We start from the raw sequence: 25,913 nt of genomic DNA, 5'->3' as shown, positions 1-25,913 counted from the left end.
ACGAAGTAAGCTTTCCATGTTGTGTCATTTTGGGCTGCCTGACCTGACAGCCATACAAAAGAAGCTCTTTTACTTCTCTTTTTATGCTCCCTGCTTATAGGTCCTGGAGTTCAGACCAGACAATACTAGAGTATTCTAAGGTATCAGTTGCTGTTTATATTAGAAGATTTATTATGATTTCAAAACAGCTGATGACTGATTTTCTCAGATTTGGCTGATTAATCATTGGAAGCTGCCTTTACAAATAAATATATACATTTGTTGTTTCTTCAGTAATTGGTTTGCAAAGTTTGGCTTTTAATTCTTAAAATAGAGTCAGAAAATAATTGATTAATAGAATTACAGTAGGAAAACCATTACTGATTTCACTAAGTTTTATCTATTGTTTCATTTTCTTAAGCCTTAATTCCAGACACTCCAGAGGTCTTGAATTTGTCTGCTGATTTTTCAACGTCTACGTTGCACTTAAAGTGGAATGACAAGGGATCTGTTTTTCCACATCACTCAGACATCTTCTGGGAAATTCAAATTCTACGTAAAAAGAGTATGGAAATCGTAGAATTAGTAAGTTTGAATAAAAAATGTAATTTTTCTCTGTGACATCAAGTAAACAATTTCTAAAAAGATTTTAAAGCTGATGTAAGTGAACTTTTAGTTTATAAAGGAAATAGATATCCTTTTTGGATTCATTAATAACCATATGCTATGATTAAAAATCACTTAATAATTATTAAAATAATGTATAACCATTGTAGGAAGTGTAGGAAATTAAGAGAATAATCTATGATTCTGCCACTCAAACATGGAACATTATCTTTGTTCCCTTCTGGCCTTGTTCGTGTACATGCTTTTACATAAATGCGAAAGCTGTACATATCATTGCCCTCTGTTTTTAATCTTTGTCTAATGTCGTAAACTTAAAAATAAATGTTTTAAGACATGTAGCCACAGTAGTTTTTGAGACTTTAAAAATAAATCTATAGGCTTGTATTTATCAGGATATGAAATAGCATTCTTATGTTTAATTCGTAAAGCTTTTTCTATTGGTTTTTTATCCTGCTTGAGAATGGTTTCCTTATGACCTAATTTGAGTTTGCTTTTAATCTAAGGGTTAATTAGAAATTGTGATAATACGTTTTAACAGCTGGTACGTGGTAATTCCACCTTTATCGTTTTACTCTCTCCTTAATGGATATGAAATATGGTTTACAGATTTAAAAATTAAAGGACTGTCTCACAGTTTTACAATTTACTTGCCTAAGTACATATAGTAAAAATAATGAGTAACGCTATTCTGTATTTTATAATGCCTTATTTTTCCTTTTTGAAATAGTCACAGTCATAATTGAAGTTGGCACATAGCTAATGCTTACTGTGTCCCTGAGAATGCTCTGTATGCTTTACCTATGTTAATCATTTTAATCCTCACAATAGTCCCTTGAAGAAGATACTATTATTGTCATCATCCCCCCCGATAGAGGCACAGAGCTGCTAAGTGGCAGAACCAAGATTCGTACCCAGACAGCTTGGTTGCAGAATCTGTGCTGTCTTAGCCACCACCATTTGTGTTATATAATAAGTTTGTTCCCCTCCCCTCCCCCCCCCCCCGTAAAATGTAAAATGCTTCTCCCCCTTCCTCTTCACCTATGCATAATGAACCTACATTTCCAGACCCAGTGTCAGATCCTACCCCTTAAGGTAAAGCCCATCCTAATTAACTTGGCCTAAAATGCTTTCTCTTTTCTTAAACTCTAATTGCAGTTCTTGGCTGTGTATCTGGTTTTTCAATTAGCTTTTTGATGTAGCTCTGCCATTGTCTTAAAACTATTATTTATTTAAAATTGTACTGCTTAACTTTCTCTTATGGCTTAACATTTTTTGGTCTGGTACTGCCACTTCCTGGCCTAGGGTGATTTTTCAGAATATCCTTTTTCTCATTTGTAAAACAGGAATAATACTTGCTCTAGAGTCTTAAAAGTAAATGATATGATATGTGTAACACTGCTAAACAAATAGTACTTATTATAACTTCCTCTTGGGACTAGGTGGCTTTTAAAAAATATGTAACTAACTTCATGATTCTAGGAGTTCTTGAAGTTTGGGTAAAGTCAAAGATAAATGATTGAAATACCATTCCAAGACCATAACTCTTTGCCACAATGCACCTAACAGAGCAGCAGGGCTGGTAGTGATTTCCTACTTAGGGAATGTAATCATTGAAGGGAAAATATAAATAAGAGACAAGGAAAACAGAGAAAGAACAAATTAATTTTTAAAAGTGAAACTAAAGAGGGAAAATGATTCAGGTACATAGTAAAACTGGAGGTTTTTATTTATAATTATTTATTTTTAGTATCAATATTTTAAGCCATTATGGCTTAGCATGAGTCACTTTGTCATAGGCTCTAATGCTATCATTCTTTTTTTTCCAATTTCTGTTTTTCTTTTGGACTTGAATTCCTTTTTTTTTCATATAGCTGTGCATTTATCATCAAAACCAATTTTTTTTCTTTTTGTGAAAAATAACATATAGACAAAAAAGCAATAAATTTCAAAGCACATTGCAGCAATTGTAGAACAGATTTCAGAGTTTGATAAAGGTTTCAGTTACACAATTTTAGGTTTTTACTTCTAACTGCTCTGAGATTCTGGGACTAGAAGAATTATCAATATAATGATTCAGCAGTCATACTCATATGTTAAACCCTATCTTCTCCATATAACTCCACCTCACCTTTGACCTTTCTCCCACTCTTAGGGGTATTTATAGGGCTATGTCCATTCTAACTTTTTCATGTTTCAAGCCACTGATAACTTATTTGTTACACTTCTTTTCCCCCTTTTGGTCAAGATCTAATGCTGTCATTCTATAGTCATTTAAAGATCAGACACACGCTGCTTTAGTGCTTTGTTTATGAGGCATGTGGCAGCTTCTGCCAGTACAGTACCTTTGCACATAGCCTCACTCCATGCACGGCACAGCCCATGTTGTCAGGGGCTCCAGGAGCTGAGCTGGGCTCCAGCCATGGACCTGGATCTCAGGTCCCTCTACTCCACGCTCCCCTTTTTCTCTCCGCAGAAATAACCACTTTCAACTATTTTAGCTGATTCTTTGGTTATTTATCTCCATTTCTTCAAAGACCATGCAGACTTTGACATTTCTGAATTTTCCTTTCAGTTTTGAGCGATATTGTATTAACTTCTCGCAGTAGGAGACGACAGTTTAGCCCTCTCGCACTCTTCCCACCCCAGCCCCACATACATGCACGCACTCTGTTACATTTCCTTATCTTCCATTCCTTCAGTGTGGTAATAGAGTTCTATTATAAATTTTGATGGGGCAATATTATAGTTACGTAGGCAGTATTTGCAACTAAGCAAAGTGGTATATGCTACTACTGTTTTTCCCTTTTTTGATACAACAGTTGATATTGTGGTTTTGTGTGTGTGTGTGTGTGTGTGTGCGCTTGTCTGTTTGGTTCATTCAGTTCTAAATTCTTTCCAGAATTTGAAACTCTCTTCTCACAGTGTTTAGTTTTCAGCTTTATCTCCATGAATTAAATCTCTCTGAGGGCCTCCTGCCTTGTTTCCCATCCTTTTTCATATAAAGACACGTACAAATACTTGCAGTATTTTTACAGCACAGATTATGGTGGCTCAATGAGGCTGCTTGTGGCCAAGGTGTCCTGGGAGCTCCAGCAGCCACCATTCCTACATTCCTACCAGCCACCCCTAGGGTTGAGGGGATTCATGCTTAGGTTTACCCATAACCCATTCCAGACGAACCTCAGCGTCTTTTAGTACATCTATTAGGAAGCTAGGGTTCAAGGGGCCTCCATCATCATCCAGGGTACTCCTTTCACCTTTTTCTTGTGATGGATCCTCTTTTACCTGAATCTCATATCTTCCTCTTATTTTGTCATTTTGGTGGAAGCATATTTTTTAGTGGCAACTTGCTATTATTGATACCTCTGCTATTTATAGCAGCTATATTTTATATTTAGATGGACATATTTTGTTTACTTTTAAAATGTATATCAGTTGCCAACCTTTAACTCACTTGTTTGATGATTTTATGTGGTCTGTTATATTTTCTAATCCTAAAGGAAGGGAGAATATATCACTTACTTAGAAATATGATCTTGTGGTTGTGCACATTTTTAGGTGACCCACAACGCAACACTGAATGGGAAGGATACGGTTCGTCACTGGAGTTGGACCTCAGACTTGCCCTTGGAGTGTGCCACTCACTATGTGCGAATTAGATGCTACATTGACGATCCTCATTTCTCTGGTCGCAAAGAGTGGAGTGATTGGAGCCCACTGAAGAACGTTTCCTGTAAGCTTTATATTTAAATAAATTTTTGTTTCAAATGAATTAGGTGGCTCTTTCTCAAGAGCAAGGGTTAAAGTTTTCAGTCCTCTGAACCCCATTCGGTTGCATGAACCCGGGGGGCTCTTCCAGGCCCCATCCCTGGAGATTCTGATTCAAGAAGTTTGAAATCTGGGTGATCAAACAAGGTTTGAAAATGACTGTTGTTGGCATTGAAGAAAAATTTAGAAGTGTGTGTAGGTGATGATGAGAGCATTATTACTGTTATTTTACTGATCCCCGATTTCTGGACCCCACAGAACAGGCCCCACAGGGCTGCCAAGTTGTCACAGGAACATGGGAGTCTTCCAGCTTCCTGTCAGTCATCTGTCGATTGAATAAAACTTATATGCAGATAGGATGTTGGTACTGTGGAAGCAGGCTTGGGCAATATTTGGCAGTAAAATGAAGTCCTTAATAAATAGGCTGGTCATCACTGTGGCAAGATCACGCTGGTGGTAGAAGAACTGGTTTGGAGGAAGGAGGCATTAGAAACAGGTAGATAAATAAGGGGCATCATTGTACCATTGAGCAAAAGACAAGGAGGGTGTGAGCTAGACATTTAGAAATGGGATAGGGTCAAGGTATCAAGACATTGAAGAGACAGAATTAGAGTTGATGACTGTGTGCATTTGGTGATAGAGAGATAGAGACAAAAACAACCATCAGTTTGGGCAGTTGGATTGCTGGTGATGCATTCATTGAGACAGAAAATATATAAACAAGTTAGGTGGGAAAGATAAATGTCATTATTAGTATGTTAAGCTTCGGCATTTAGGAAGACAGTTGAAAATAGGCAGTGTGGTGCATCCAGTTGAGTGTTTGGGGCTGAAGATGTATGTTCCATTAGCGTACATATGATGTGAAGTTTGTGGAGTCCTGGAGGTAACATAGTTCGAGAAGAGGGAAATGGGAACCAAGGACACAACCCTTAGAAGTTTGTATGTTGGAAGGGAAGATGGAAGAGTGAGAGGCTAACAGACAAGCAGACAACAGTGTCAGCAAGTTAAGAGTAACCCAGGAAAGTGCAGCAATATGGAACCCAAGAGAGGAAGAAGGGAGGCTTTGAGAAGGAAGACTTGGGTAACACACCAGTTGTTCTAGAGGTCAAAGAGAAAGTTTTCTGAGAAGGGAATATTAGATTGACGAGTGATCCAGTTTAGCAAAGTGATGGGTGATAGGAGCCAGATTGAAGGAGATTAAATAGGTAAAAAGGAGAATACAGGTAACTGAAAAGATTGGCTGTTTAGGAAAAAAAAAAAAAACGATATGGTTTAAACCTGCAGAAAGTTGAGACTGAAGAAAAGTGCTTTAAAGAATGTAGAATACTTGAACATATATTTTAGACTGATGGACAAGTAAGAAGTCTCTCAATATATGAGATAATTTCAAAGGAATGGAATCATTTAATGAGTGGCATTTTTCTCTTCTGTGTTTTATTCCTGGGGATGGAATTTTTAATATGTATATATATAAACTCCCCTAATTCAAATGTCCAGTCTCCTTAGGTATTAACCTGTGACCTTAGCCACTGACCTATTATTTCCCCCCACTCTGTTATTTCCCCATCACTACCTGGTGATAAGTAAATAAAACCACACACACTTTTAATTCTTATGTGTGTCTGGTTCCTTGGAACAGGGGGACGTACCTTACCCTTGGGCCACCACTCTCCCAATCCACTTAACAATGTGTTTTGTAGATAGGGGGCTAACTATTATAAAAACCATCTTAAGAAAAAAAGGAGTCTTTTTAATGAGAAAATACTGATAAAGTGTTTGTAATTCCTTGTGTTTCTTTCTAGGGTCTCCTAACTCTCATGCTAAGGTTTTTCCTCAAGACAAAGTGATTCTTGTAGGTTCAGATATAACATTTTGTTGTGTAACTCAAGAACAAGTGTTATCTGCACAGATTGGCAAAGAAATATGTTCCCTTATCCATCTTGATGGGAAAAATGTTGCAATCAGGATCCATAATATTTCATCTTCTGCAAGTAGTGGAACAAATGTGGTTTTCACAACAGAAACAAACATCCTTGGAACAGTTATTTTTGTAGGATGTGAGTATATAATTCTGAAGAGAGAGTTTCTGTTAACCTGGTTTGGTTTTGTCCTCTCCTAAAGCCTTAATTCTTTTCCTGAGGGGGGTGCATCTGTTTCTTCCTTTTTACTTTGTTGTTTAATATAAATGAAATACAAAGGCATCAGAATTTTTGTTTGTTATAAGGTGAGTCCTAAGCTTGTTTCTTACATAACTATATCTATACAGCTGATAAGGTTTTGTAATTAGAGTTGGACATCCAGCTCCTAGTTTTTAGTTTAAATTCTTAATAAGCAGCTTTGCTTAGTCAAGGGTAGTTGGAATATAATCATATTTCTTAGTCCTCTGTTGTTAAATTAGAAATTATTTCATATTAATTAATTTCCCACCTACCTAAAATATACCTGTTAAGTACCTGAATTAAAAAAATTTTAACGATTTTGCGCAAGTCTTCCAGTAATGTAGTAAATGCTTGTCTGGCTTCTGGATACTGTATTTGAGGAGAGCAGGGGGTGCCTGGAGGGCAAGGGGAGAGGAAGACATATTTTCTCTTGGTGTTCTTTGTATAGTGGTGCTTCGTTCTTCAGGGGCATCTTTCCTGACACGGTCACTTCTACAGCTCTCAGGTTCCATCATCCTTCCAAAGACCATTGTGGTGGAGTGCCCCAAACTACACTGCTGGTGTTGAATGTCCACAGGTTATTATGCACGTCGAGATTTTAGGTCTAAATTTTATTTTTCCTGTCTCCTCCTTAGTGGTAAAAATGTTCCCTTCCTCTCTGCATTCTGAGCTAAAAGACTCCGACTTTGGTCTTAGGGTCTCATGAATAAAGTGCATAAACTTTATTGAGTGGATTTTGTGATACTTCTTTTGATTGCCGTTCTCTGCTGTGGGCCAGGTCAGCAGCTCTTGGCCTTTTTTTCCTTCCATGGTAGCACATGATGAATTACGTCACATGCAGACCCACTTCCTTTCTTCCAAATCCTAAATAATCATCATCTTAATACACCCACATTTTTTGGTATATGATCTTAATAAAGTGACTGAAAGTTTGGCCTTAGATTTAAAATAATTTTCAGAATAAATATATCGATGTTAATTTACATGTCACGTTGTTCAACTTTCTATAACCATGAAGATATGTGAGATTCTCTAGGACTTCGTTGATAAAGTAAGGTCTGTTTTAAAAAAATCAGGGTTTTTTTAAAACTAAACTTATTTTACTGAATTTTTCAACAAGTAATTGTTTAAAAACAAAATTCTCAAAGAAAAAATCATTTGAGTAAGTGTGATTGCAGGGAATATCAGCCTCTGCACATGTTTGTTTAAGCACGATTGCAGAAATATCAGTTTCTATAATAGCAACGTCAAACTGCAGCATTTTCCATTTATCACTTTAAAGGTCTCAAACACAAAAAACAAACTTTTTCTTTTTCTGAACCTGCCCCTAGAGAGCCAGATGAACAGTTTTAGTAAAGCGCAGAATCAACAAAAGAGGAGTAGTCAGTTTAAATATAAAAGAGATGGAGAATTTTACCAAGAATTACTCTGTAAATAATATTCTTATAACTTATTTAAAAACTCGGAAACTTTTAACACGGCTTATGGTGACTTTTAATATGATTTAGTACTTGTTTTCAATTCGTAGTTTATAGATGGTAGCTGATAATACTTTTAACCTGTAGATTTTTCTGAATTCACTTGTTGGATACAAGTTTCTTTGAGAGATTTGGTAGACCCTGAAGTAGGATTTAAGGTAAAAAATGATAGTTGCTCTCTTCAGGCTGTTATTGGGGAGGTTCTAACTGGGCTATTAGTCACTTTTAAGTATGTTTTAACTCATCCTTTCGAATGTAATATGAACTGTGACAAGACATGCCATTGAAAGAATGATAATTTATTCAGTGCTCCAAAGTAAAATGTAATTAGTGAATTTTTTTTTTCAGGAAATTGTGCAAAATGTAATTAGTATTTTGAAAATATCATATTTTCAAGGAAGATATATGCGTCTATAAGTAACTACATTTTTTTTCTATCTTCCTGTTAGATCCACCTGATATTCCTCAAAAACTGAATTGTGAAACACACGATTTAAAAGAAATTATGTGCACTTGGGATCCAGGAAGACCAACGGAATTGGTGGGCCCACGCGATACAGGTTACACTTTATCTGAAAGGTAAAGGTAATCAAGAAAGAATGGAAAACTTAAACCGTGAGGATAGTAAACTACATAGAGAAATAATCTGTTTCATTTATATCATGAGCAAGATATAAAACAAAATATGTTGTTTAAAATTGTGTATATTATAAATACTGCAGGATAAGCCCAGGCCCAGTTTCATTTCTTGGCTGCTTTTGAGAAAATCCTATAAGAAAGAATCTTCCTTTAAATATAAAAAAAGGCTTTCTCACTAGTGGGCTCATGGGTAATTTTTATTTTCTTTTATCATTATCTGTATTTTATATGCTTTCTTCTGTGAGCCTGTAATATGTCTATAATTAGAATTATAAACATTTTAAAAAAGATTATTGGACGTTTACTCATTCATTTTTTTCTTGCTATATTTATCTCTTACCGTTTTGAAATTTTTAAATACTCTTTATTGCTCTTTTAATTCACAGTTTTTCAGGAAAAAATATTATATTTAAAAGAGTTGAAGAGCCCATAAATGAAAGCTATCAGCTATTCTTTCAGATGATTCCAAATCAAGAAATATATAATTTTACTTTGAATGCTCATAATCCTCTTGGTCGATCAGAAGCAACAATTTTAGTGAACATAACTGAAAAAGGTAAACTGCTACAGAAGCTACTGTCCGTCTTGAGATTAATGGAAAGTACTTTTATGTATTCACTGGTGATTTTCTTTATAGCTGCGTAACATTAGTTGTGTACATTGTACTTAAATCATTAAAATACATAATTTCAAGTTTAACCATTTTATTGAAAATAGAAATTTGAGTGAGCCGTTTACATGGAAATCAGAAGTAGCTTTTTCTAATAGTTTTGGATTTCTGAATTTTTAAGAATTTTAACCTTGAAATAATCATAGACTTACAGAGAGTAGCAGAAATAGTACATTCCAGGACTATGTACCCTTCAACCAGCTCTCCCCAGTGGTGACGTTTTTGTATTATAGTCCAAACCAGGAAATTGACACTGGTGCAGTGCTGTTCGCCTGCTACCTTACTCACTGCATTCGTTTCTGTTTGCGTGTTTGTGTGTGTGTGTCTGACAAATACCAAACGAGGAATTTGTAGGCTTGCGGTTTTGCAAAGTCCGGAGTCAAGGCTCCAGCGAGTCAGTGCTTTCTCCCCAAAGACTCTCGTGTTGGGAGGCTGCTTATCAGGGACCCTTGTCCTTGGCTGTTCGTCACATGGCATTGTTTCGTGGCAGTGTCTTCTCCTTTCTCTTTTGGGTTTTGTGGACTTCTCATTCTTCCCGTTGGCAATTTCTCTCTCTGTCTGAATTTCCTTCTGCTTGTAAAGGACTCCAGTACTGGAGGTTAAAGGTCATCCTGACCCAGTGGGACCACACCTTAATTGAAATAACATCTGCAAGAGATTTTCTCTACAATGGGCCCCGATCCACTTTCAGGCAGAACGAGACCAAGACGTGTCCAAACTGGGTCACACAGTTCAGTCCACCGCAGTGTGTGTGTGTGTGTCTCGTTCTGTTCAGTCTGATCCTGTGTACAGATTTGCATAACTACCCCCACAACCAAAATACAAACTATTCTATCAGTGCAAAGGAGCTACCTCATGCTATTCTTTTAGCACCCGCCCTCCACTCCCCCTGCACCTGTGTCCTTATCCCTGGGCAACCATATAAGTCTGTTCTTTTATCTGTGGAGTGCTGTCATTCAAGAATGTCATACAAATGGAATCATGTGGTATGTCACCTTTTGAGATTGGCATTTTTCATGAAGGTAATGTCTTTGAGATTCATCTGAGTGGTTACATTTATCAATAGTTCATTTCTTTTTATTGCTTTTGATTTATGAATTTTTGCCAAGACCATTAAGTTATAGCTCAGTAGAAATAAAATGTGCTCCATCTCTTTGGCATTCATTCTTACATTCATTTCACGTGCACTACCCCCTGCCAGGCCCTGTGGCACTGAGACCAGCAGCCTAGGGGCCTTCTCTGAGAGTCTTGCCTTCCAATGTATTGTCTCTGACCTTAAATCAATACAGTACACCCTGGAAAGTGAATAGTAGATGATGATCCTGATGTCTTTCCTGTAAATATAAGTCAAGTGATCAAGTCTTCCTTCTCATGGTCCTTCTTATTTCCTGACTTTTTCCCCACAGTCAGCATGGCTACATGTTAGTCTTGTCCATCCCCTGCCATTTCAACCTTATCTGCCCGTGTGAGTCTTCCTCACCACGTAGGTGCTACTGTTACTCCAGTAAGGCGCATGTACTTCACTCTGCCTCTGTTCTGCCAAGACGCTTGCTGGGTTTCGTCTGAGCCTTCCTTCCAAGCTCATCTCAGTATCTCATTTTCACTGTAAGCTTTTCCCTTCCACTCTTACGTTTGAATGCCTGTAGCAGTTAGTATCTGTTGTGCCCATTTACACAGTACTTGGCATATACACTCTTTTGTTTGTCATTCCCCACATCAATTCGAAGTTCCCTAAAGGTAGAAGCTGATCTTGCTACCTTTTGGTATTCCCAGCACCAATTAAAGAGCGTTCAGCATGGTGGTTTTTTAAAAATATTGTCGTGAATTGAGCAATAAATTGAGGTTTGTGAATTCCGCAAATACCGGATAGAATATTGATAATCATACTTGTTTTGTTTTGTGTTTTCTTTTATTTTGTTTTGTCATATTAGAAAATAATGTTTCTCCTTGAAATATGTCTTTTAAGTAACTTATTTTTTAATAATTATATTTACAGTTTATCCTCATACTCCTACTTCATTCAAAGTGAAGGATACTAATTCAACAGCTGTTACACTTTATTGGCATTTACCAGGCAGCTTTGCGAAAATTAATCTTTTGTGTCAAATTGGAATTACTAAAATTAATTCAGTACAGGACTTGGTGAGTATGATTCTTCTATAAACATTCTTTGCAGTTATTTTAGATAAAATAATTTTCAAAACGAAGCAAGTAAATGTGCATAAATTCTTAGATTATTTATCATAGTGATTTACTAACAGCCAAGACATTACATTTCAATGTAATAACAGCGTTGTATTTAGTGTTTGAAAGCAGTTATAATGATACAGGATATCATAGAACATAAATTTGATTTTTAAAACTCAAAAGAGTGTTCCCAGGTCTAGTATGGTGCCTGGCATGTAGCTGGTACTCAATAGATTTGTGAATGAATGAGTAGTTTTTGCTGTAACCCTTAATAGCAGTTGCTGAATCCGGTAGCACTAGAGAGTAGAAGTGATTTTTAAAACCCCTGAGTACAGGGCGGGCCATGGTGGCTCAGCAGGCAGAGTTCTTGCCTGCCATGCTAGAGATCTCGGTTCGATTCCTGGTATCTGCCCAGGCAAAAAAAAAACCCGAGTACAGCAGTGGTAGCAAGTTGTAATTATAATTGGTAATTATAAGGAAAACATAACTTTTTAAAACACTTCAGATATTTAAGTGTACTTTTATACTCCACCATTTTAAAATTTGTGTTGAGTACAAAATGAATGATATTTTACTTGAATATTAATTTGAAAATTTGCTGACAGTTTCTGGGAAATCAATCGAAACTGAAATGCAGCCTGAAAAACTTCTTTGTAATAGGTAATTGGGAGCTCAGAGCTTTTCCTGAGACATGCAAATCCTCAAATTTATTTAGAATTGCTTCATTTTAACTTTGTTTACTTAATCTAAATAAATATTTGTTAAGTAATTTATCATACTAGAGGTTCTAAGTGACATGTAAGAAAATATGCATAAAAGATAGCTGCTTGTAAGAAGCTTCCTCATATAATCTTAAAATATATTTAAACCTCAAGATCATCTCATATTACTAAATTATTATGAGTTTGTTGCATCACCATTAGCCATTGATTGATGTTCAAAATTTTATGATCCCCTTTGCATAATTTAATTGTTCATTATTATTTAGATCCAGTTTTGGATTAGAAAGATATTCCAATTTTGTTTGTTGCTGTTACAGAGCCTAATTTCACTGACTTGGAATTTATATAAGAATCAAAGTGTATGAACGAACTGGTTTTAGTGTTGTATTTTCAAACTCGCATTGACATTCAGTGGACTTATGTTAATATTTGGGAAGGCTTTCAAATAAAAAAAAAGAGTGTTTGTGTATGTACTCATACACATTATATGCATACACGTATCTATCTACATATTAATTTATTTGTTTTCTAATAGCGGAATGTCACAATCAAAGGGGTAGAAAATTCAAGTTATCTTGTTACTGTGGGCAAGTTAAATCCATATACTACATATACTTTTCGGGTTCGTTGTTCTACTGAAACTTTCTGGAAGTGGAGCAAATGGAGTAATGAAAAACAACATTTAACCACAGAAGCCAGTAAGTTAACTATGTGATTTATGGCCATGCATCCTGAAGTTTTACAACTTTTTTTAAAGAAAGTGTCACTAAAAGGCCTAATTTACTTAGGTAAATTGTATAATGTCTGATAATAAAGTATTATATAGACATTTTAAATGATGTTTTTTAAAGTTTTGGGAATGCAGAGCACGTGTTCTGTGAAAGTACTAAGCCACCCTAACTGCAGTAGGATTGTGATTATATTAAAAGATACTTAGGAAACCAAACATGGAAGTGTGGTAAGATGATAGGATGATTTTTTCCCCCAGTCTTTCCTCCTTTTCCTGGAATTTTAACAATACATTTAGATTGCCTTTTAATTGGGAGCTATTATTAATAAAGAAAATGTATTGAAATTTTTATTTGGCACCTACGCTTCAGAAATGGACAGGGCTAAAAAAAGTTTCAAACTTCATTTTCCATAGTATAGCTAGATCAAAATAAATATCAAATCAGGTAACTGGTTTTCCAGGTATGGTAATTTCCAGAGCAGAATGGGGTTCAATCTATCCTTAAAGTAACCAGTTGTCAGCTTAAAAAAAAAACCTTATATATAAATATAGTTTTCAGGAATCATCCAACAAAAGATAGCAAAAGCTTTACTTGCACTATATAATTCAGGGGATGAAAGAACTTCTTGCAAATAAGTTAACAGGCAATAAAACAAAAATGACAGAGTTTAATCCAGTTTTGCCTTTCCACATGAGGGCTGGAGGTACACGAGGGGAGCGTGCTATCTGTGTAAGAGTTCCCTGGATCTTCAAAAATGAATCCAGGGAGATGCGGCGGTGGCTCAGTGGCAGAATTCTTGCCTGCCATGCCGGAGGCCCGGGTTCGATTCCCGGAGCCTGCCCATGCCAAAAAAAAAAAGAAAGAAAAATGAATCCTATATACATGAGATCACAGAGGCAGTAAACTAATTTCCTGTTATTACATAGCAAATTACCCCCAAACCCCATGACTTAAAACGGCAAACATTTATTATCTCACAGTTGCTATGGGTCAGAAGTTCGAGAGCAGCTTCGCAGGGTGGCCCTGGCTCACGGCATCTCACAGGGTTGCAGTGAGGACGTGGATGGGAGCTGCAGGCTCGGTGGAGGCTAGAGGAACCACTTTCAGGGAGGTTCACTCCCAGGGCTGTTGGCAGGAGGCCTCAGTTCCTCTCTCTGCCGGCCTGCCTCTTCGTAGGACTGCCTGGGCATTCTCATCACCTGGCAGCTGCTCCTCCCAGAGCAAGGGATCTAAGAGACATCAGGGCAAACACCACCATGTCTTTTATGACCTAGCCTCAGAAGTGACACACCACCATATCTGCCATGTCCTCTCCTGGTACAGTGTGGGGAGAGGATGGCACAAGGGCACCAGCAGGGGCTGGGGTCCTTGGCCATTTTAGAGACTGGCTGCTGCCACAAGAGCTTTTGCCCCCAGCTTATGAGCTGCTGTTGCCAAGAGGGTGCATCTTATATTTACCTCAAGAAGACATTAATTCACCTAATACGTCTTTATTGAATGCCCATGAGGTGTTAGGAATAGCCGAATCACTGGAGATCTCGGCCCATGGAGTTTATAGGCTAGAGGATTAAGAATAAATTAGAATATGTGTGCAATCACATGTCAGGTGGTGGAAAATGCCACAGAAAGAAAAATAAAACCCAGAATGGCTTATGGTTCATCTGGGGGAAGGGAGTTCCAGGAAGAGGGCACAGAAAATGCAGAGAGCCTGAGTCAGGTGTCCTGGGCAGGTTTGAGGAACAGTAAGGAAGTGGTGAGTGGCCAGAGTAAGGAGGGGCCAGCAGATTTTGGGAGAGGCACCCGAGGGCCAGACTGTGTAGGACTTCAAGGCTGACTTTAACCCTTTCTCAGGGCCTTGTGTTTTCCAGACATTGAGAGCGCCACTTTTCCCTTTGCTTCGTTTTCTAAGTGGAAGCCACTGAATGGCTTTACATTTGTCTTGAGAATTTCAGAAACCCTCGAAAATACTTGCAAGCACCACCATCTCAATTGTTGATAGTATCCTTTAACATATGGTAAGCATCTTTAAGTACTAACTTTTAAATCTCCCTCCTAGTTCCTTCAAAGGGACCAGATACTTGGAGAGAGTGGAGTTCTGATGGAAAGAATTTAATAATCTATTGGAAGGTAAGCATCTAATATTTTCCCTGAACACTTAAATAACTTTATTTTGCTTAACTGCCAACTTTGGTTAGGGAGGAGCCAGGATTTCCCACACTGGCTTAGTTTGTAGTATTTCTGAGAGATTAACCTGACTCCTAAAAATCCACAAATCTCTCCCTCATCATTGCTGATTCACCACAGTTGTTTTTACTTAGGATCATTTATCTCAAATCTGAGCAGTCTAGTTTGATTTTTGCAAGAGCTGTAAAGGACCTGAAAATGTCCTGGGTTCCATCTCCTTTGCTTTAGTCATAAACACTGCCAGAAACTACAAGCTAGAATCCCAAATGTTTATGTTAGCATCCTTTTTCTCTGATTAGGAAACTAACTTTTATATAGTTCATGTGTAATTTGTTTCCTTTAAATAAATAGCATTATTCTATACCAATTATAACGTTGTATGGTTTGGTAAAATTTTTAAAATAAAATATGAATTGCATTACAGTTTACCAGTTTTTCTCTACTTGAGCAAACTTTTTTGTTGTATTTTTAACTATCTGTTTTATGAACACCAAAAACGCATGAACAGTTGTTTTTTACATCAGATTTTATGTCATCATTGGATTCTTTAAAAATTGTTTTATTATTGAGAGTAAAATGGAATTTTATTTTTAAAAAACTTGATATCAATACAACTTTGAGTAAAGTGAAGCATATGTGCAAGTTCAGTTATAAATTTTATTGCTTTGGTTGTATGTGACTCGTGTATCTTCTTATGATTTGAAAATATTAGAATAAAACATTATAGTCACTTCAGTGTAGAGAAAGTTTGAATGTTTAACAAGAGTTAAAAATAATGAAGTGATTCACATTCTGACCTCAGTGACTAGGTTTATGGTGTGAGGTCATTTACCAAGGAAGAGCATGTTTGGGTGAAAAATTATGTTGTTTTGGACACGTTGTATTTGTTTTGTTTTTAATTAGAGCTGTTGAAGGTTTAAAGAAAAATCATGTGAAAAATACAGCCTTCCCATATCTCCCCCCACACACACACAGTTTTCCCTATTAGTAGAATTTTGTGTTAGTATGGTACCTTTGTTACAATTGATGAACAATATTATTATAAGTATACTATTAACTATAGTCCATAATTTACATTTGCCTTCACTCTTTGTTTTACTGGGAACTCTGATGATAGCTTTTGACGTATTCCCTGGGAAAAGTCGGCAGGCTGAAGTAGGGATGGAAATTCTCTCCCTGACTGCTGAAACCATCAGTTCTCCTTTTAAAGCCTTCAGCAGGGGGCTGCAGGGTTGGTTCAGTGGTAGAATTCTTCGCCTGCCATGCTGGAGACCTGGGTTTGATTCCTGCCATGCACTGCCCCCCAAGATAAATAAATAACAAATAAAAATTCAGCAAATGGTGCTGCAATATTGGGATAGTCACATGGAAAGAGAATGAAATGTGACCCCCAGCATACAGCATACAAAAAGAAAAAAAAAAATCCTTAACTGCCTGGGTGAGACTTTCTCTCCTTGTGGAAGGCAATCTCCTCAGTTGATTGTAAATGTAATCAGCCATAGATATAGTCAGTTTACTGATGATTTAAATTCATGAAATATCCTTAAAATACCAATCAGTCCAGTGCTTGCTTGACCAAACAACTGGACAACATCCCCTTGCCAAGTTGACACGTGAACTTAACCCTCACAAGCAGTGTTTTTTGAAGAATATTAATATTAACGTCAGTCTACATCACAGGGTCCTATATGTTGCAGTATAAATCAGTGCACTTTTTTTTTATATTAGAGAAGTTGTAGGTTTTCAGAAAAATCATGCAGAAAGTACAATGTTCCCATATATTTACCCTCACATGCCGTTTTCCCTTTTATTAACACTTTATATTAGCGTGGTATCTTTGTTACAATAGATTAAATAATATTACCATCATTGTATTATTAACTGTAGTTCATAATTTAATGAGGGTTCATGTTTAATCTAGTTAACATATGTACAACTGAATAGTTCCCCTTAAAGCCGTATTCAAATATATAATTCAGTGCTGTTACACTGACAATGTCTCGGGTACTCTTTTTGAAAAGTGTTTAGTTGTACCAGTAAAGAAGTTAGAATGTTCATTTCCTTTTATCCAGTAAGTCTGCTTTCGGGAATTTTTGTTAAGAATCAATCCTAAGTATGAAAAAAAAATAATATACTACCAGAATGTTCCTCAAAACATTTTAGTATTGTGAAAAATTGGGAACAACTTTAAGTTTCATTTATTTAAGGCACATTCAGGTAAACTGGTAAAAACAGCACAAACTATAAAGTCATTAAGATGTTTATGTCTTAACAAGGAGAAATTTGTAATACAGAAAAAGTGAAAAACAGGATATAAAATTGCATAGTATGAATAAAACAGCATTAAAAATCTATACCTAGAAAAACAGCTTGAAGAAAATATCAAGATGTAAGCATAGTAATATTTAAAAGGTGAAAATTTAAAAAGAAATAGAAAAAAATTTTAAGTGAAATTATGGGAGATCTTTACTTGTTTTCGTTGTTTTTTCATATTTTTCCAATTGTCTGTAATGGCATGTGCTACTTTAAAATGAGAAAGCCATAAGTGTGTTGATGCCATAATTTTTGTTTGTTTTAAAATAGAACATTATATCTAATCACTTTTTATTTTTGTGTATTTTTTTGGCTTCTGAAAAGGGGGAAAATGATTTCTCTGTTGTATTATTTTTTTTAGTTTTTAGTTCCTCTGTGCTCTGACTTCAGCAAAGGTAGCTTTTATTCCACGTCCGTCACCTGGTTGATGTAGGTCATAGTGGATTTTATCCATCGTTTACTATTAACAGCTTCATATTTTCTAAGGTTAACTTGTTGTTGTTAGAGTCGTGTCCAGATTAGATGTCAGTAGCCTTGCCGATTCACATAGTCACTTTCTACAGCTTTTTATAAGATCATTTATATTCTCTTTTTCATAGCCTTTACCCATTAATGAAGCGAATGGAAAAATCCTTTCCTACAATGTATCATGTTCGTCAGATGAGGAAACCCAGTCGCTCTCTGAGATCCCTGACCCTCAGCACAGAGCAGAAGTGCAGCTAGAAAAACATGATTACATCATCAGTGTGGTGGCAAAAAATTCAGTTGGTTTATCCCCACCTTCAAAAATAGCGAGTATGGAAATTCCAAACGGTGAGAACTTAAGACAATTTAGTATTTGTGAACAGCAAATTAAAGTGAATGTCCAAATGTTCAATGTCAGTATTCTTCTTTTTTTGGATCCATGTCATTATTCTTTTGTCCTCTGCTGCTGTTGACATATAAGGAGAAATCAGCAGATTAACGTCTAATATTCACTGAGACACAGCAGTCATTAGTACTGGCTCAAAGCGTCTACACCGATGGGTGAAATAATTGCTGTGCCCAATTACATTATTACCTAACGTTGGAGGGTTACAGTGGTAGATGTTGCTCCCAGGAAGAAGTATTTTAACAGTTTATGCAAATGCCAGTTTCACGCATTGCTGTGAGAGGGTGAGAGTGGATGCAGCTTTGTTACTAAGATGTTCTTGATTGATAGGAATCTTTTATTGATAAGAAATTCTTCCCACAATCTGAATTAAATCTGCAATATAAGTTTAAAAAATGTGGTATATTATGAAATTATTTAGTTCCTTCCTTTAAACTTTCATGTATTACCAGTGAATACATTCCTCTTTAGCCTCTACCTTACCACCTTTAAATGGTCTGTTTTCCTCCTTTTCTGTTAACTCCTCCCCCAGGTCATTCCCTGGTCCCCACTTCACCATCCTGCCCCAATACGGGGGCAGCACTCTATCACCATCCACTCTTAGAGGAAGAAAAACTGATTTAGCAAGGGTCCTCTAAACATTTATCTTTTTGACTCTTGCTTGAGGCCGTTCCTTATTGCTTGTTACTTAGAGGATCTTTGTTTTATTTCACTTGGCAGCAGGGGAATTAGGAAGAAGGAACGGGAAGGGCCTGGTACTTTTCAGAGATACAGAACACTGACCAAGAGCCCAGACAGCGGCGCCCTCTGGGAGGGGTCCGCAGGGCAGTGGTGCAGCAGCTGCAGGGAGGCGGGCCTGGCACCTCTTCATTTGGGCCTGGCAAAAAAAAAAAAATGAATTGCATGTATGGATGTCTATCAGAGGATAACCTGCTGATTTAGGTTATGTCTCATTGCTTTCCCAATGATAGGCAACAGTTCCATTATCTTTTAATTCAAGAACTATAATCCTATCTTTTCCGCCTGTCTCTCAGAAGATAGTCATTTATAGGCCTCACGGTGGCCTCGGCCTCAGCTTTCAGACACTTGCTGAGGCCCCAGAGCAAACCATTGTTCTTGAGGATTTCCTGAGTGGGAGGGCCTGCTGCCTCAACAGATTGGATGTCTGGATGTCTCGTCACAGTGAGCCAGAAAGCTGTCAGGTCCAGAGTCTTCTGTGCTCCAAGCCAGGTTGTTGGCCTGTGCTCAGTAGTAGTTGCTTTATGAATGTGAAGTTTGCTCAGAAAACATCTCTGTGGTAGTCCCCAACTCACTGAACCTTTCAATATGAATCAGCTACAGAAATTGCATCCTCTGTCCTACTACTGTGGGAAATTTTCCACTCTCTTTTGGGCGCACTGCCACAACCTGCACCCTGTTCCTCTCCCCCTGCCTTGGGCTTCAACCCCTCTAGGGTAGCAGTTTTCCTGGTCAGTATTCAGCTTACCTTCGTCGTGTGCCCCCTCTACATGCATGGGCTGGTGCTGGGGTTGCAGGCAGAAGCCCCCACCTGCTCTCATGGGCACACCGCAGTGGGTGAGAGGGAGGGGATTCACACCGCCCACCTGTGTGCCCGCCAGCTCCTGCGGCGTCACCGTGCAGGATCCCCCTCATCCCTCAGCCCCGTCCTTCTCCTGACCGCCCTAACCCGGCCCCGTATGTCACTCCGTCATCCTCAGGGCTTTTTCATTAAGTTTTCCTTGACTGCTGGAAAAATGATCCCTGAAAAAAACATTGGGTCATGCGTACAGGTAATTACTGTAGTTAAACAAAAGAACAGAAAAACGGCTTTAGCTTTTGCTAAAGTTTTGTCTAGTTTTTGCACAGTAAAGTAATTTTTATAAACCATGCTCATTTTCATGAGATTTGCCTCATATTCTGTTCTTAATGCCAGTAAAATAATCTTCCTTTCTTGTTGAAGATGACCTCAAAATAGAGCAGGCCGTGGGAATGGGAAATGGGATTTTTCTCACTTGGAATTATGATCCCAACATGACTTGTGACTACGTTATTAAATGGTGCAACTCATCTCGGTCAGAACCTTGCCTTATGGACTGGAAAAAGGTGCCCTCAAACACCACTGAAGCTATAATAGAATCCGGTAAGGTGAACTAATGTCTCTCAATTAAAGTTCCTAAAAAATATTTTTGAAAGAGCCTTTCCTGGTGTGAATGAAATGATGATTCTCCCTTTTCTTGTGCGAGTATGGACTGGTTCAGCTCTCCCAAGGGCAGTTTGCTGCAGATGGTACGTGAAAGGATTCATACCCTTTGATCTAGAAATTCCATGTCTAGGCATTTATTCTAAGAAATAATTGGAGAGCAGCACAGATCCACATCTAAGAATGGTCATCACAACATTATTTGTAATAGGGAAAACTTGAAAACAACCCAAATGCCAAATAGTGGAATGGGTAAACTACAGAACAGCTATTAAGTGGAATGTTAAATAGCATCAAAAATTATGTCAGTGAATATTGAGCGATGTGGAGAAAATGCTCATGAAAAAGAAAGCTTCAGAGCTATAGACAGCATGGTCTCACTTATCATTCTTTTGCCTTTGGTTATCCCAGGACCCAGGTTACTGAGATTAGGTTGAGGCTGAACACAAAGAGCTTGCACGTATACCCATTTCCCTGATGTAGGACGGGGGGACATCAGTAAAGGTGGGGGGCCTTGAACCGTGAAAGATGAACTGCCCTTGGTATTATGCAGCCTGCAGAGCACCTTGGTAGCCCAGACTGAACCACCCTCCTTTGGAATTCCAGCCCTGTTCCCAGTGCCAGCTTTCCTTCTAAGTAGCAGACACGAATGCGTCATGCGTCTACCCCCCTGGGTTTTTGGAACCTGTAGCAGGTCGGGAGTGATGCTTCTTAACATCATGCCCTCCTCATGGTCCTCCCTCGTGTGTGAGTGAAGTGCAGCCTGCTGATGACTCCTCTCATGGGAGCAGGTGCTACTCGCTTACTTTTTCCACCGTCAGATGGTGAGAATGAGTGCTGTTTATTAGGTTGTCGCCTTGGCTTCAGGCTATGCTCCAGCCAGCCACCTTCACATGTTTACGGGGTCCAAGCAGTGCTGGCCTTATTGCAGTGTTCCCTCAGAGCTTTCCTTCCAGCATCCTCACTCACTGGAGTGCTGCTGCTCTCTGCCACCTGCTTCCTGCGCCTTCCTGTGCACTTTCACGTGTAACTGAGCCTTGCACACCTTTAGTATATACTATGTACATCCTAGCTCCTTCCTCCGTCCTTTGTCACCTGGGCTTTGAGAATAACAAATGGACAGGGGTAGGGTAACAGGGTGATTTCTTTAGGTTATCAAGGGATATGGTAAATTGAAGCTGAGACCTGGAGGCTGAGAAGTCAGCCCCGTACAATTGAGGGAGAACCTTCCATGCTGGGGCAGATCAAACAAAGGCCCTACAGTGGCTGAGAAAGCAAAGACTCAGAGAAGTTAGGTAACTTATCCAAGGCCAGAAACCAGTGTGTGATAGCACCAGAATTCGAAGCCAAAGTTATTCAAGGCCTTAAGAGGCTGGGATCTTTGACTTTTCTCGGCTGCTGAGTTTTTAAAACAGCACATGGAACTTAGAGACACTTGTCTTATCTCAAGTGTCTCACTTATTCTCATCCAGTCATCTATTCATTCAGCTCTCCTCTTTTATGACTTCAGCACACATTCCTAATACTCTAAAACAGGCTCTTATTTTTTGTTTGTTTGTTTGTTTGAGGTGGTAGAATGCTATAGGTATTAATACATATAATTTTACCATGCATGTATAAAATCAGGACCACAAGCAGATCTGTCACCAAAGAAAAAGTTGCAAGGCTGATTACCGCTGACTAAAGCTTTTTTCCATTAATATTTACTCAACGTTTACCAACAAATCGCAAACGTTGAAGGAAAAATATTGCAAGAAGAAAAGTTAAAATTGAGAAGAGTCTATCCAGTTTTTCTTTGAATGGCATGGTTTTAGATGACTTTAGATGAGCCTGCAGATCACTAGTATTCCATGCACGCATGATTGGAGAACTAGCACTTTAACCACACTAGAATAATTGCATTCCCCAAGCTAGATGCAGTCCCTTAAGCTGATTCCCCTTTCTGCCTCCCCGCCCCCAAGCACTGTCTTCTTCCTAGAATGGCACTTGTGAGCACCTAATTGCCCTTCAAGGTCTAGTTAAGATGTTTCGTGGTGGCGTTTTCTCTGACCTTAGAATCGTTTGGTCTCTTGTTCAGGGTTCCACAGCATGCAAACCTATAAGCATGTATGGTGGTTATTTTTGTGTATCTGTTTTCCCCACCACTCTGCCAACTTCCCCATGCCAGGGAACTTGATAGTTTGTCTCTGTGCTCCCAACACATCACACGTTGCATTGCATTGCCTTGTGGGGGCATGTAAAAGGGGGAGCTTTTTAATTGAAATTGGGGTACTTTTCTTGCAGGTCTTGCTGACCAAGTTAACTGGCCATACTATAAAGAGGCTGGTCTGGCTGCTTTAACAGTGAGGCTCCAGGTAGCATCAAAGTCTTAGCGTGCTGCTCCTTAGAGCTAGGGGAGCAGCAGTGGTTTCTTTCCAGCGCAGAAATAACAGTATTTAGGGGAGGGGGTCAGCGAGGCCATATATGGACCTGTGATAGGTTAGTAAATGGACTCTGGATCAAATCTGAAAAGAAGTTGTCATTGCTTGATTTTAAGCAACAAAATGTTAAGACTTGATCCCTTTTCATCCCATCAAGGTGATGGGAAAAGCTTTTCATTACGATAGAACCTAATTTTGTGTAGTCGATTTTAGCTCTGAATATCTTGAAACTACAGGTTTATTTTATTTTTATAGTTATATATAACATGTTTAAAATTAGCTTTGAAAATTTCAGAGTAAGCCATTATAACTTTGATATTTCTAAAATAGATATCCATTATGTTCGTCCTGTAGATCAGTTTCAACCAGGTGTAAGATACAGTTTTTTCCTGTATGGGTGCAGAAATCAGGGATATCAATTATTACGCTCCATAATTGGATATATAGAAGAATTGGGTAAGTTAAATGGGTAAGTTTTTTTTTTTATTTCAAGGTAACATGAGAAGTTATAAATCAACAGCAGTAGTGAGTTTGGGATTCTAAAAATAGTTTGAAGTTGACCTCTTTAGTGCATGGAATAATTTATAATTTTAAATTATTTGATCATTCTTACTCTGTTTATTTAATGCTTACATTTCATATTTTACTGTTGTCATTAAGAAAATCCAGTCTTAATTTGGATGTCAAAAATACTTAATTTGCAGCTGTATAAGTTTCTAAATATTAACTTATTCAGGACTATTGATAAAGAGGGGAAATAAAAGTGGAGTCTTTTTTTTTTTTTTTTTTTTTTTTTTTTTTTTTAAGACAGAGAGAAGGAAGGAAGGATAGAAGGAAGGAAGGAAGGAAGAAAGGGAAACATTTTTAAACATTTTCTTGTTTTATTGTATTCTGTTTCTCCGTTTTTGTTACATGGGCTGGGGCCGGGAATCGAACCGAGGTCCTCCGGCATAGCAGGCAAGCACTTTGCCCGCTGAGCCACCGCGGCCCGCCCAAAAGTGGAGTCTTTTTGAGTAACCGCTAAAAAATATTGCAAAGGTTGTTTCCCTAGATATGTTTTCTCTGTCAATCATATTATAAGTTTTACTTTAGCTTTTATAAAGATGTTTTGAATGGTTATTTTAAAAATTTCACTGGAAAAGTATTTGTGATATCTCTGAAAGCTTATGGTTAAATAGGTTATAAAGTTTTCATTCAAGGTTTGGCTATTTTTTGAGGCTAGAAATCTCATTAAACATTAATATCTTACTCTGTATTAGTAAAATATCCTTTAGCAGTTGAGTTTTTCTTTTACAGCTCCAACTGTTGCACCAAATTTTACCGTTGAAGATACTTCTGCAGATTCAATATTAGTAAAATGGGAAGATATTCCTGTGGAAGAGCTGAGGGGCTTTCTAAGAGGGTATTTATTTTACTTTGAAAAAGGAGAGAGAGGCACGTCTAAGATGAGGGGTTTGGAATCAGGTAAGTAAATGATTAACCCAAGAATAATATTTCTTTGAAGTCCCTCATTAACCCAAAAAAGAATGGAAAGGGGAAAAGAAAGAGGAAAGGAAGTGCTGCTGAATAGTTTAATACTGGTTTACCAAAACTCTCTGAAAAAATAGGAAAATGAGAATGCAGTCATCTTATGATAGAAGAATTAAGATTTTAGCATGAGATAAATGGCATGTGTGGTCTTTCAGAAAACATTTAAATCATTTATTCTGAAAGCCTTTTATTGTAAGTCCCATAGAACAGAGACCATCACTTACTAGCTTTGCATTGTGATCCATAAATAGCATCTTATGGTTACTTTTAAAAAAACATCTTGTGCGTGTAATAATGGAGGAGAAAAACACAGGAGTCAAAAGAATGGCTTTGTATACAATATGATAAACCCTAATGTAAATTACGGACTACAGATAATAGCATGATAATGATATTATTTCGTCAATTGCAGCAAAGGTTCCACACTAATGCAAAGTGTTAATAATAGGGAAACCATGCGTGTGAGGGTTGGTATGTGGGAACTTATTGTTTCCATGATTTTTCTATAAACCACAATTTCTGTAATTAAAATAAAGGGTTCCTCAGAAGAGCCCTTCTTTCAAACAAAATGGGCCTTTGTATATGAAGCAGACAAATTTAAAAAATAATAATAATAAAAGAAGTTGCTAAAAAAGAAAAGAAAAAGAATGGCTTTGAAGTCTCAGTTGTTACCTGACGAGAGCTGTCTGTCCATGTGTATAGTTAGCCGACTTTGTTAGCTCTGGCCTTAATGAGCTGAGAAACATAATTGACTTAATTGGGAATATGTGTATCTATTAGGGCTTCAAAAGTATAGTTGATCCTTGACAGTTTGTAAGTGTATGTCCAAGGACCTTAAAGAACTCTCAAATTTAGAATACAGAAACGTTTATACAAACTCCTGGCTTTTACCCAAATTATGTTTCTGTCAGTAGCCATGTTTCTTATTCATAGCCATATAACACAAACTTATTGTATTATCAGCTTTAAAGATTTCCTTTCCCTTGATGATTCTCTTTATAAAGAACTAGTTTCAATTATATAAAGACTGTCTGACAAAAAAAAAAGCAATAAAGTTGCATTGAGTTGCTGACTGGGCATTAGCTAAGTCACTGCCCCAAATCAGTGTCATTAAATATTTGCCTTTTACCCAAATCATTAATTTCTGTGTTGCATGAATCTTCAGAGTTCCCTGTAGATGAGGAAAAACCTGAATATCAAATTCTAGAAAGATCCAGAGTCGAATGTAATTTTCCTCAAATGTTCAGAAATTTTAGACTTGAAGTAGTTAAAATTCTAATATCTGGACTTCTAGTTTGACATGGTAGATTGGCCAACTGTATTTATCTCTGCTCAGCCCCCAAATCTCATTGAAATTAAAATAGAGTAGAAAACATATAGAGCCATAAAAACAGAGGGAACTAGAGAAGCACAGAAACAAGACGATAGAAATATG

General features: G+C 37.5%; 1 protein-coding gene across 12 annotated transcripts in view; it reads left to right on the top strand.

Moving 5' to 3' along the window:
• Window positions 1-25,913, top strand: part of LIFR (LIF receptor subunit alpha) — an 81,571-nt gene that overhangs the window by 41,988 nt on the left and 13,670 nt on the right. For all 12 annotated transcript variants that reach the window (XM_077117020.1, XM_077117018.1, XM_077117026.1 and 9 more), the window contains 12 exons: window positions 401-564; window positions 4,165-4,339; window positions 6,177-6,431; window positions 8,461-8,590; window positions 9,037-9,206; window positions 11,317-11,462; window positions 12,765-12,927; window positions 15,017-15,087; window positions 18,057-18,270; window positions 20,289-20,468; window positions 23,303-23,404; window positions 24,245-24,412. In XM_077117020.1, coding sequence (XP_076973135.1) covers window positions 401-564; window positions 4,165-4,339; window positions 6,177-6,431; window positions 8,461-8,590; window positions 9,037-9,206; window positions 11,317-11,462; window positions 12,765-12,927; window positions 15,017-15,087; window positions 18,057-18,270; window positions 20,289-20,468; window positions 23,303-23,404; window positions 24,245-24,412 — 1,938 coding nt within the window. The remainder of the gene's footprint in view (window positions 1-400; window positions 565-4,164; window positions 4,340-6,176; window positions 6,432-8,460; window positions 8,591-9,036; window positions 9,207-11,316; window positions 11,463-12,764; window positions 12,928-15,016; window positions 15,088-18,056; window positions 18,271-20,288; window positions 20,469-23,302; window positions 23,405-24,244; window positions 24,413-25,913) is intronic.

The sequence above is a fragment of the Tamandua tetradactyla genome, chromosome 9, assembly GCF_023851605.1.
Source record: "Tamandua tetradactyla isolate mTamTet1 chromosome 9, mTamTet1.pri, whole genome shotgun sequence".
NCBI lineage: Eukaryota > Metazoa > Chordata > Mammalia > Pilosa > Myrmecophagidae > Tamandua > Tamandua tetradactyla.
Note: the sequence above shows the minus strand (reverse complement) of the source record. Positions and strands in the feature narration are given on the sequence as shown.